This window comes from Leptidea sinapis, chromosome 27 (genome assembly GCF_905404315.1).
Source record: "Leptidea sinapis chromosome 27, ilLepSina1.1, whole genome shotgun sequence".
NCBI lineage: Eukaryota > Metazoa > Arthropoda > Insecta > Lepidoptera > Pieridae > Leptidea > Leptidea sinapis.
Window position 1 is genome coordinate 8,296,415 of NC_066291.1, and position 13,104 is coordinate 8,309,518.

The 13,104-nt window shown below is 39.0% G+C and overlaps 1 protein-coding gene and 1 pseudogene across 1 annotated transcript; both read right to left on the reverse strand.

Annotated features, from left to right (window-relative positions):
• Positions 1-1,636: 1,636 nt before the first annotated feature.
• On the reverse strand, positions 1,637-6,896 carry LOC126972917 (uncharacterized). The gene is made up of 3 exons (XM_050820017.1): positions 6,774-6,896; positions 3,908-4,907; positions 1,637-1,641 (listed from the first exon to the last, which is right to left on the reverse strand). The coding sequence occupies exons 1-3, from the start codon at positions 6,846-6,848 to the stop codon at positions 1,637-1,639; spliced, it is 1,080 nt and encodes a 359-aa protein (XP_050675974.1). The 5' UTR covers positions 6,849-6,896.
• A 3,660-nt stretch (positions 6,897-10,556) lies between these two features.
• Positions 10,557-12,519, reverse strand: LOC126972918 (uncharacterized; annotated as a pseudogene).
• Between the last annotated feature and the right edge of the window lie 585 nt (positions 12,520-13,104).

The following is a 13,104-nucleotide window of genomic DNA, read 5'->3' on the forward strand; positions in this document are numbered from 1 at the left end:
CGACACAGCTAATATCCTAATTTGTGGCGTGTCGTGCGAAGTTGAAATTGTAATGGATCAGGTCAAACAGCTCTTCGGAACCCTACTCATGATAAATGCGGTACAAGACACACAATCCTCCAAGAAGAGTACGGCACTTTAAGGATTGCGCGAGGTGGTCGTGTCGCTTGGCCCCGCGGTCTCTCGACCTCACGCCGCTCGACTTTAATCTTAAAATTTTGACAACAAAAATTTGTGACACTGAGTTTTTTAATTGCTTAGTAATATAAAAATTTTGTGGTTTGTCGCCGCCCGCCCTTCGCAGGTAACATGCATGAAATGGGTGTGTGGGTGGATAAAAAATAAAATGGCCGCAGGCAGAGGTGTCCAAACTTTTATAATTGGGTACGTTATTACTCTTTTTTTTTTCTTGTGATTATTTCCTGAAAACCAATATTTATATTTACTCACTACTTGATACTATTATACGCCCAAGATATAGTACTTACAGATTTTTTTAACGCCCTGTAAATAAAAAAGATAGGTTCAAGGGCATGGCCAGGCTCATCTGTGTAAATAAAATAATACAGGTTTTTTAACCGACTTCAAAAAAGGAGGAGGTTCTCAATTCGGTATTTTTTTTTATGTTTGTTACCTCAAAACTTTCGACTGGGTGAACCGATTTTGATGATTCTTTTTTTATTTGAAAGCTGGTGCTTCACGTGTGGTCCAGATCTAACAATGGCATCTGGTCGCGCGGGTAATCTAAAAGATTATTTTGAGTGGACTGTATGGAAAAAAAGGTAGCGGGGTTCGTCTCCTAGTAATACCAATTAGCTCAAAGCAGTAAAATTCCAGGGACTAACCTTGATATCTTCTGCAGGCCTCGCCAGGACGTCCTTCACTTTATTACACCACAGACACAGCTTATTTTTAAATTAATGTAGATTATGAAGAGCTCAAAATATTAAATAAAAAGTTTATAATATGAAGTAGCGGCGCGCGCGCGCATCGGACGCACGTTTTTTGATGCGGGGGTCGACGTATACTCTTCACGGTCGCTTCGCGAATAATGCCGCGATCCAAGTTAGCCCTTTCATTCTACGCAATGAAGCTAATTGGCGCAACCATCCCCCCAGCCTTAGGGTGTACCCTAAAGGAAAGGATGTAAAAGGAAAGGAATGTGAAACGCGAAAAAGAAAAAAAAACAATTAACGATACAAAAATTGAACAAAACAAAAAAAATAAAATAAAAAGATGCATCACGCGCGCTTATATTGAAGAAATGAATAAAATTAAAAATAAAACAAGATATAACTTAACCTACAATGCGGATTCGTCCAAGTGACGAATGTAAAAAGAAGAGTAAGTATATTGAGTGGGCAAAGGACAAAGCTTTGCTACTGGTCGATGGTAAGAACCATTTTTTGTACGCACACTCGCAACTCTAATGACTCCATCCGAACCTGGGTGGACGTCTTCAACTATGGCGAGCGGCCAACTAAGTGGTGGACAATTATCCACTTTAATTATAACAATTCTACCCTTATTCACCGGGTTCGTAACAGTATTCCATTTTGATCCCATTTGTAGCTCATGGAGATACTCATTCCGCCACCGATTCCAATAACTTTGGAGCAAGTTGTCTAATAACTGTTTACGCTGTGACAAATTAATATTAGTTTTTATGTTTGGTCCAGAATGAAACGTACCTAATGGCTCTAACGTTAAAAAATGAGCAGGGGTTAGAGCGACCGGTTCAGCGGGATCGGAACTTAAAACAGTAAGAGGACGTGAATTAAGCACGCACTCGATTTGCGTGAGTAAAGTATACATTTCTTCATAGGTAAGTAAAGTTTCACCTATGACGCGTTTAAGGTGGAGTTTGACACTACGTATGTGTGTTTCCCAGACGCCACCGAAGTGTGCGCAGCTGGGTGGGTTCATTTTCCAATTAATGCCTCGGTTTACAACTTCATCGTTAAAGGATGCACAAAATGACTTCGACTTTAAGAATTTATGTAACTCATCAAAATGAGTTTTTGCACCTACAAAATTCGTTCCGTTATCGGAAAATAAATTAAGACACTCACCGCCTCGTGAAATAAAACGCTTGAACGCACGTAAAAACGACTCCGTACTAAGATCAACTGCTAGCTCTAAATGAACTGCTCTAGTAACAAAACATATAAAAAGACAAAGACAAGCCTTTTCTTTACGAGCACCTCTGTACCTACTTATCAAAATAAAGAAGGGACCGCAATACTCAACACTAGTATTTAAAAATGGCTTCGCTTCGTTCACGCGGGGTGCCGGTAACACTGACATGTACGGATTCTGTGCACATGGATTAGCTCTGAAGCACTTGTTACAAGCTCGAAAGCGTTTTCGTACAATATCACGCCCAGCCATAATCCAAAACTTTTGCCATGACGATGGATCGTTTCTTGCCCACGGTGGGCCATGCATCCAAAGTGCATGAACTAATAATTGAGCAGGAGTTAAACCCCTAGAAATACAATCGCTAGGGTTTAGCTTACCCTCGACGTGATAAAAATGTTTAGGCGCGAGATACTCTTGTATCTTTGAAATGCGGTTAGCGGTAAAAGTATCAAACCGATGCGGGGACGAATGCGTCCAAAATATAATGCGACCGACGAATCTGTAAAAGCGAACACGTCATGGATTTTACAATGCGACTTTATAGAATCACGGATAAAATTAAAAAGTTGTGCCATAAGTAGCACAGAGCAAAGCTCTAGTCTAGCTAACGAGACCGTACGTGTAGGCGCAACGCGACTCTTAGCCATCGCCAACGTATTGCGGTTAGGTTCATCTGGAATAACAACACAAAAATATACAACGGCACCGTAGCCTCGTTCGCTAGCGTCCGAAAAACCTAAAAGTATAACGCGATGTGTGGCGCTATCGATACCAAAGAAACGCGGAATTTCAAAATTATGTAAATATGGCAACTCCTGCCTAAAGGTTGCCCACGCTGTACGAATATTTTCTGGTGGTGGATCATCCCACCCGACGTTCGAAATCCACAATGCCTGAATTAATAACTTTGCATATAAAATAACAGGTGCACAAAAGCCATTAATATCCGACAGCTTAGCTACTGTCGATAACATAAGACGCTTAGTACATTCAGGCCGCGGAGTAAAATTAATAGCAATGCGAAAAACCTCTTCGCGTGGACACCAACTTAGCCCCAAAATTTTTAATGAATCATCATTGTCAAAATTCACGCTGCTTGACAATCGATTCTCTTGCGGTATGGCATTTAGAACCTCTGCTGAATTACTGACAAATTTAACTAAATTAAATCCGCCCAATTCCGCGAGCTGCCTCACGGCGCGCATGGCAAGATAAGGGCTGCAACGCAGGCCGAAGCAAACGCGAGTAAAATTATACATTTTTGTATCAAGTTCGTTTTCAAAACGATGTAAGATATTTAAAAAACGCCTATCCGAATTTCTTAAAATAAGATTTAAAAACATTTGTTTGATATCTGCCGTGAATGCTATTTTATAAAGACGAAAATTTAAAATAATTGTTGTAAGATCGGGTTGCAAATTAGGACCTGAATGCAAGCAGTCATTTAATGAAATGCCTGTCGTAGTCTTGTGACTCGCGTCCAACACTACACGGAGCTTGGTGGTAAGTTTGTCTGAGCGACAAACACCATGATGCGGAATGACATAAAATTAATCCCCCTCTTTCACTGGAGGCGCGGGTTCAATAATACCACTAGCTAAATATTCGCGAAGAACACTGTCGTACGCTTTACGTAAAAGAGGACTCAAATTTAACTTTCGATTTAAATTTTCGTAACGACGTTGTGCAGAAATTAAAGAATCCCCTAAACACGAGGGGTCGCGGTTGAAAGGCAATGCCGTAATAAATGGGCCGGTGCTGTCACGTGTCGTATTATTTTTAAAAAAGTTTTCACATTGAAGTTCAGTAGGTGACAAGTACTTAGCAGAAGGCACCTCTTGTAAAGACCAAAAACAATTAACTAAATGTTCGAGAGAATCCTCAGTCGATGTGAAAAAACTACAAATAGAATTTTGTTTTTGTACAGAATTATTAATTTGAATATTTTCTACGGAACCAATTATAATAAAACCAAACGCCGTCTCTAATGCGTCCGGATATCCGGGCGGGCCAACTACCTTATTCGATCGCAAGATTTCCGTAAAAACTTCGGATCCAAGTAATAAATCGATATGACCGGGTACATTGTACTCCGGGTCTGCAAGCGTAACATTTTGTAAATAACTAAGGCATGATGTATTTATTTTTGCCGAAGGCAAATTGTTTGATATTTTATTCAATACAAATGGATTAATATGTAGCGAGTAGCCCGACTCATAACTTGATATTAAAGTTAAATTAGTATAGCTCCCTATTGGGTATGCTTTGTCGCCAATACCTTTAACAGAAAGTGAGTAATCTATATGTTTCGTACGAAGTCCTAATCGTTTGCAACACTGTTTCGTAATAAAATGATTTTGTGAACCCATATCAATTAAAATGCGAATTTGTTTTTGCGAACCATCTTTACAAAGTACTTTCACGCAGGCCGTACCTAACAAAACGTTCCCGCTACGAGCGGAGGTCTGTACAGCGCTTGACATAGCGCACACAACATCACTCGTAGTGTTATCAATAATATCAGCTGAAGCGGACGGGCCAACTTCAGAGCGTCGATGCACAACGTTCTTCGCGCCGAGCGTAAACAGGTTCGCCCGAGCTGAAGTACTCGCGGGTGGGGAAGATACAGCCTCACCGCCCGGAGCCGCCTGCTCATGTGTAGCAGTGACTGTTGCTCGATTTACTGGGTTTTTATTATCGATCCAGTGCAACATAGTATGATGCCTATATTGACAATGCTTACATACGTTTGTCGATTTACACACCTAAACAGTGTGTCGTAAACTTAAACAATTAATGCACGATTTATTATTTTTAATAATATTAAACCGTTCGCGAGGCGTCAAATTCTGAAACCTCGCACAATCGTAATAATGATTGTGGGTTTTCGAAAAACAAACAATACAGGAATTACTGTTATTATTATTAGTTACAAATGATTTCAAAATAGTTTTAGATGAAGTTGAAAGGTTTGATTGTGATTTGGACTTCGTATTTAATGAGCTGTGACGTTGCAATATTTTTATTTGATCGCGAATAAAAACAATAAAATCTACGAGTTTTGGAATATCGCAATTACGCTTATTCATTTCAAATGCGCGAGTAGTTTCGCTGTCGACCTTTTTAAGAGCAATATACAATAAAATAAAGTCGCTTATATCATCTAATTTTAAATTTCTTAAGGCCGACTTATATAAAAACATTTGTTTGATATCTGCCGTGAATGCTATTTTATAAAGACGAAAATTTAAAATAATTGTTGTAAGATCGGGTTGCAAATTAGGACCTGAATGCAAGCAGTCATTTAATGAAATGCCTGTCGTAGTCTTGTGACTCGCGTCCAACACTACACGGAGCTTGGTGGTAAGTTTGTCTGAGCGACAAACACCATGATGCGGAATGACATAAAATTAATCCCCCTCTTTCACTGGAGGCGCGGGTTCAATAATACCACTAGCTAAATATTCGCGAAGAACACTGTCGTACGCTTTACGTAAAAGAGGACTCAAATTTAACTTTCGATTTAAATTTTCGTAACGACGTTGTGCAGAAATTAAAGAATCCCCTAAACACGAGGGGTCGCGGTTGAAAGGCAATGCCGTAATAAATCGGCCGGTGCTGTCACGTGTCGTATTATTTTTAAAAAAGTTTTCACATTGAAGTTCAGTAGGTGACAAGTACTTAGCAGAAGGCACCTCTTGTAAAGACCAAAAACAATTAACTAAATGTTCGAGAGAATCCTCAGTCGATGTGAAAAAACTACAAATAGAATTTTGTTTTTGTACAGAATTATTAATTTGAATATTTTCTACGGAACCAATTATAATAAAACCAAACGCCGTCTCTAATGCGTCCGGATATCCGGGCGGGCCAACTACCTTATTCGATCGCAAGATTTCCGTAAAAACTTCGGATCCAAGTAATAAATCGATATGACCGGGTACATTGTACTCCGGGTCTGCAAGCGTAACATTTTGTAAATAACTAAGGCATGATGTATTTATTTTTGCCGAAGGCAAATTGTTTGATATTTTATTCAATACAAATGGATTAATATGTAGCGAGTAGCCCGACTCATAACTTGATATTAAAGTTAAATTAGTATAGCTCCCTATTGGGTATGCTTTGTCGCCAATACCTTTAACAGAAAGTGAGTAATCTATATGTTTCGTACGAAGTCCTAATCGTTTGCAACACTGTTTCGTAATAAAATGATTTTGTGAACCCATATCAATTAAAATGCGAATTTGTTTTTGCGAACCATCTTTACAAAGTACTTTCACGCAGGCCGTACCTAACAAAACGTTCCCGCTACGAGCGGAGGTCTGTACAGCGCTTGACATAGCGCACACAACATCACTCGTAGTGTTATCAATAATATCAGCTGAAGCGGACGGGCCAACTTCAGAGCGTCGATGCACAACGTTCTTCGCGCCGAGCGTAAACAGGTTCGCCCGAGCTGAAGTACTCGCGGGTGGGGAAGATACAGCCTCACCGCCCGGAGCCGCCTGCTCATGTGTAGGAGTGACTGTTGCTCGATTTACTGGGTTTTTATTATCGATCCAGTGCAACATAGTATGATGCCTATATTGACAATGCTTACATACGTTTGTCGATTTACACACCTAAACAGTGTGTCGTAAACTTAAACAATTAATGCACGATTTATTATTTTTAATAATATTAAACCGTTCGCGAGGCGTCATATTCTGAAACCTCGCACAATCGTAATAATGATTGTGGGTTTTCGAAAAACAAACAATACAGGAATTACTGTTATTATTATTAGTTACAAATGATTTCAAAATAGTTTTAGATGAAGTTGAAAGGTTTGATTGTGATTTGGACTTCGTATTTAATGAGCTGTGACGTTGCAATATTTTTATTTGATCGCGAATAAAAACAATAAAATCTACGAGTTTTGGAATATCGCAATTACGCTTATTCATTTCAAATGCGCGAGTAGTTTCGCTGTCGACCTTTTTAAGAGCAATATACAATAAAATAAAGTCGCTTATATCATCTAATTTTAAATTTCTTAAGGCCGACACAGACGATGCAAATTTATCGACGAAATGTTCCAGCTGGTTTGCGTTAGCAGTGGCGTGTGGTTTGTAATCAAAAATAGTGTCTAAATACGCGGTCGCCAAAAGCCTCTTATCCTCATACCTATCGACTAGAGCCTAAAAAATAATGTCATAATTATCAGGTGACGGAGTTATGTCTGAATACACTGACAACGCTTTGCCAGTTAACTTACCAATTAAATAGTATAATTTATCCGACTTGGAAAGTGAGGGGTTATTGTGTATTGTATCCTTGAAACTAGAAAAAAAGATTGGCCAGTTGCGTACGTCTCCGTCAAATCCCTTTAATTCGATAGGGGGGAGGTTAGCTTTCCGAGGTAATAATGAATTATCAGCGCCTTGAATGTTCATTGCCGTTTTCGGTTTATTTAATGAAACTTGACGTTGTATATTACAAAGAATCTCTTCAAATGCGATAAGTTTTTTATACCCGGGCACGCATGCAGGGTCAATTTCCATTTGGATGCGATTTAAATCGTCTAAAACCTTTACGAAGTTTAATCGAATCGAATCAACCCCCGACGTTTGGGTCAAAAATTTTTCGATAAGTGTGTCATCGGTTAAATTTCGTGATAAATCATAAATGCCTTGGATCCTTTCAAAATAAGCCGCAAGTTTGGCTTCCAATATAGCTACTTGCATCAATTGTGACTTCGACATTCTTATGCAATGTATTAAAATAAATGTAAACAACCAAAATTTACAAGTACCCACTATAAATTTGTGGAACGAATATGAACGTACGGTTAATAAGACTATGAAGGTAGATTCAAATTATCGTAATAGGGCGCGGTTCGTATAATAATAAGACTAGTAAAGGTAGGTATATTAGGTATGTCTATTCTAAATAAAAACGGTTGCGGAATGAATATTAAATAAAAATGCGTTGACCAAGTAAAGAGCATAAGTTATTTAGTTAATTTAAATAAATGCGACGTGGTAAAACCTAACATTTGATTATGTTCTATGCAATACCACCAATAAATGTTACGGAGTAAACGTACATAAAATGATGCTATTTATTAAAATAAATAGGTAAAATACGATGCGGTATGACCTATGTACAATTAAGAAATGCGTATATTAATATTAACTAGTTAGTTACAAATGCTTGGTCAATATAAAACATAAATTAAATGAAAATGGTATCTAGTGATGCAATATTTTATGCGAATGGCACGTGGCTTTAAGGATATTAAAAGGATTTAGGATACGGGTCTGAAGGGCCAAAATGGTCGCGCGGGTAATCTAAAAGATTTTTTTGAGTGGACTGTATGGAAAAAAAGGTAGCGGGGTTCGTCTCCTAGTAATACCAATTAGCTCAAAGCAGTAAAATTCCAGGGACTAACCTTGATATCTTCTGCAGGCCTCGCCAGGACGTCCTTCACTTTATTACACCACAGACACAGCTTATTTTTAAATTAATGTAAATTATGAAGAGCTCAAAATATTAAATAAAAAGTTTATAATATGAAGTAGCGGCGCGCGCGCGCATCGGACGCACGTTTTTTGATGCGGGGGTCGACGTATACTCTTCACGGTCGCTTCGCGAATAATGCCGCGATCCAAGTTAGCCCTTTCATTCTACGCAATGAAGCTAATTGGCGCAACCATCCCCCCAGCCTTAGGGTGTACCCTAAAGGAAAGGATGTAAAAGGAAAGGAATGTGAAACGCGAAAAAGAAAAAAAAAACAATTAACGATACAAAAATTGAACAAAACAAAAAAAAATAAAATAAAAAGATGCATCACGCGCGCTTATATTGAAGAAATGAATAAAATTGAAAATAAAACAAGATATAACTTAACCTACAATGCGGATTCGTCCAAGTGACGAATGTAAAAAGAAGAGTAAGTATATTGAGTGGGCAAAGGACAATGCTTTGCTACTGGTCGATGGTAAGAACCATTTTTTGTACGCACACTCGCAACTCTAATGACTCCATCCGAACCTGGGTGGACGTCTTCAATGGACGTCGTCCATGGCGAGCGGCCAACTAAGTGGTGGACAATTATCCACTTTAATTATAACAATTCTACCCTTATTCACCGGGTTCGTAACAGTATTCCATTTTGATCCCATTTGTAGCTCATGGAGATACTCATTCCGCCACCGATTCCAATAACTTTGGAGCAAGTTGTCTAATAACTGTTTACGCTGTGACAAATTAATATTAGTTTTTATGTTTGGTCCAGAATGAAACGTACCTAATGGCTCTAACGTTAAAAAATGAGCAGGGGTTAGAGCGACCGGTTCAGCGGGATCGGAACTTAAAACAGTAAGAGGACGTGAATTAAGCACGCACTCGATTTGCGTGAGTAAAGTATACATTTCTTCATAGGTAAGTAAAGTTTCACCTATGACGCGTTTAAGGTGGAGTTTGACACTACGTATGTGTGTTTCCCAGACGCCACCGAAGTGTGCGCAGCTGGGTGGGTTCATTTTCCAATTAATGCCTCGGTTTACAACTTCATCGTTAAAGGATGCACAAAATGACTTCGACTTTAAGAATTTATGTAACTCATCAAAATGAGTTTTTGCACCTACAAAATTCGTTCCGTTATCGGAAAATAAATTAAGACACTCACCGCGTCGTGAAATAAAACGCTTGAACGCACGTAAAAACGACTCCGTACTAAGATCAACTGCTAGCTCTAAATGAACTGCTCTAGTAACAAAACATATAAAAAGACAAAGACAAGCCTTTTCTTTACGAGCACCTCTGTACCTACTTATCAAAATAAAGAAGGGACCGCAATAGTCAACACCAGTATTTAAAAATGGCTTCGCTTCGTTCACGCGGGGTGCCGGTAACACTGACATGTACGGATTCTGTGCACATGGATTAGCTCTGAAGCACTTGTTACAAGCTCGAAAGCGTTTTCGTACAATATCACGCCCAGCCATAATCCAAAACTTTTGCCATGACGATGGATCGTTTCTTGCCCACGGTGGGCCATGCATCCAAAGTGCATGAACTAATAATTGAGCAGGAGTTAAACCCCTAGAAATACAATCGCTAGGGTTTTGCTTACCCTCGACGTGATAAAAATGTTTAGGCGCGAGATACTCTTGTATCTTTGAAATGCGGTTAGCGGTAAAAGTATCAAACCGATGCGGGGACGAATGCGTCCAAAATATAATGCGACCGACGAATCTGTAAAAGCGAACACGTCATGGATTTTACAATGCGACTTTATAGAATCACGGATAAAATTAAAAAGTTGTGCCATAAGTAGCACAGAGCAAAGCTCTAGTCTAGCTAACGAGACCGTACGTGTAGGCGCAACGCGACTCTTAGCCATCGCCAACGTATTGCGGTTAGGTTCATCTGGAATAACAACACAAAAATATACAACGGCACCGTAGCCTCGTTCGCTAGCGTCCGAAAAACCTAAAAGTATAACGCGATGTGTGGCGCTATCGATACCAAAGAAACGCGGAATTTCAAAATTATGTAAATATGGCAACTCCTGCCTAAAGGTTGCCCACGCTGTACGAATATTTTCTGGTGGTGGATCATCCCACCCGACGTTCGAAATCCACAATGCCTGAATTAATAACTTTGCATATAAAATAACAGGTGCACAAAAGCCATTAATATCCGACAGCTTAGCTACTGTCGATAACATAAGACGCTTAGTACATTCAGGCCGCGGAGTAAAATTAATAGCAATGCGAAAAACCTCTTCGCGTGGACACCAACTTAGCCCCAAAATTTTTAATGAATCATCATTGTCAAAATTCACGCTGCTTGACAATCGATTCTCTTGCGGTATGGCATTTAGAACCTCTGCTGAATTACTGACAAATTTAACTAAATTAAATCCGCCCAATTCCGCGAGCTGCCTCACGGCGCGCATGGCAAGATAAGGGCTGCAACGCAGGCCGAAGCAAACGCGAGTAAAATTATACATTTTTGTATCAAGTTCTTTTTCAAAACGATGTAAGATATTTAAAAAACGCCTATCCGAATTTCTTAAAATAAGATTTAAAAACATTTGTTTGATATCTGCCGTGAATGCTATTTTATAAAGACGAAAATTTAAAATAATTGTTGTAAGATCGGGTTGCAAATTAGGACCTGAATGCAAGCAGTCATTTAATGAAATGCCTGTCGTAGTCTTGTGACTCGCGTCCAACACTACACGGAGCTTGGTGGTAAGTTTGTCTGAGCGACAAACACCATGATGCGGAATGACATAAAATTAATCCCCCTCTTTCACTGGAGGCGCGGGTTCAATAATACCACTAGCTAAATATTCGCGAAGAACACTGTCGTACGCTTTACGTAAAAGAGGACTCAAATTTAACTTTCGATTTAAATTTTCGTAACGACGTTGTGCAGAAATTAAAGAATCCCCTAAACACGAGGGGTCGCGGTTGAAAGGCAATGCCGTAATAAATCGGCCGGTGCTGTCACGTGTCGTATTATTTTTAAAAAAGTTTTCACATTGAAGTTCAGTAGGTGACAAGTACTTAGCAGAAGGCACCTCTTGTAAAGACCAAAAACAATTAACTAAATGTTCGAGAGAATCCTCAGTCGATGTGAAAAAACTACAAATAGAATTTTGTTTTTGTACAGAATTATTAATTTGAATATTTTCTACGGAACCAATTATAATAAAACCAAACGCCGTCTCTAATGCGTCCGGATATCCGGGCGGGCCAACTACCTTATTCGATCGCAAGATTTCCGTAAAAACTTCGGATCCAAGTAATAAATCGATATGACCGGGTACATTGTACTCCGGGTCTGCAAGCGTAACATTTTGTAAATAACTAAGGCATGATGTATTTATTTTTGCCGAAGGCAAATTGTTTGATATTTTATTCAATACAAATGGATTAATATGTAGCGAGTAGCCCGACTCATAACTTGATATTAAAGTTAAATTAGTATAGCTCCCTATTGGGTATGCTTTGTCGCCAATACCTTTAACAGAAAGTGAGTAATCTATATGTTTCGTACGAAGTCCTAATCGTTTGCAACACTGTTTCGTAATAAAATGATTTTGTGAACCCATATCAATTAAAATGCGAATTTGTTTTTGCGAACCATCTTTACAAAGTACTTTCACGCAGGCCGTACCTAACAAAACGTTCCCGCTACGAGCGGAGGTCTGTACAGCGCTTGACATAGCGCACACAACATCACTCGTAGTGTTATCAATAATATCAGCTGAAGCGGACGGGCCAACTTCAGAGCGTCGATGCACAACGTTCTTCGCGCCGAGCGTAAACAGGTTCGCCCGAGCTGAAGTACTCGCGGGTGGGGAAGATACAGCCTCACCGCCCGGAGCCGCCTGCTCATGTGTAGGAGTGACTGTTGCTCGATTTACTGGGTTTTTATTATCGATCCAGTGCAACATAGTATGATGCCTATATTGACAATGCTTACATACGTTTGTCGATTTACACACCTAAACAGTGTGTCGTAAACTTAAACAATTAATGCACGATTTATTATTTTTAATAATATTAAACCGTTCGCGAGGCGTCATATTCTGAAACCTCGCACAATCGTAATAATGATTGTGGGTTTTCGAAAAACAAACAATACAGGAATTACTGTTATTATTATTAGTTACAAATGATTTCAAAATAGTTTTAGATGAAGTTGAAAGGTTTGATTGTGATTTGGACTTCGTATTTAATGAGCTATGACGTTGCAATATTTTTATTTGATCGCGAATAAAAACAATAAAATCTACGAGTTTTGGAATATCGCAATTACGCTTATTCATTTCAAATGCGCGAGTAGTTTCGCTGTCGACCTTTTTAAGAGCAATATACAATAAAATAAAGTCGCTTATATCATCTAATTTTAAATTTCTTAAGGCCGACACAGACGATGCAAATTTATCGACGAAAT

What these genes read in the sequence shown, in the direction of transcription:
- LOC126972917 (XM_050820017.1), bottom strand. Translation starts at nt 6,848, where the DNA reads ATGACGCCTCGCGAACGGTTTAATATTATTAAAAATAATAAATCGTGC. An exon ending in GTTTAAGTTTACGACACACT is followed by an intron (nt 4,908 to 6,773) that starts GTTTAGGTGTGT and finishes CACACTGTTTAG; the next exon opens with GTGTGTAAATCGACAAACGT.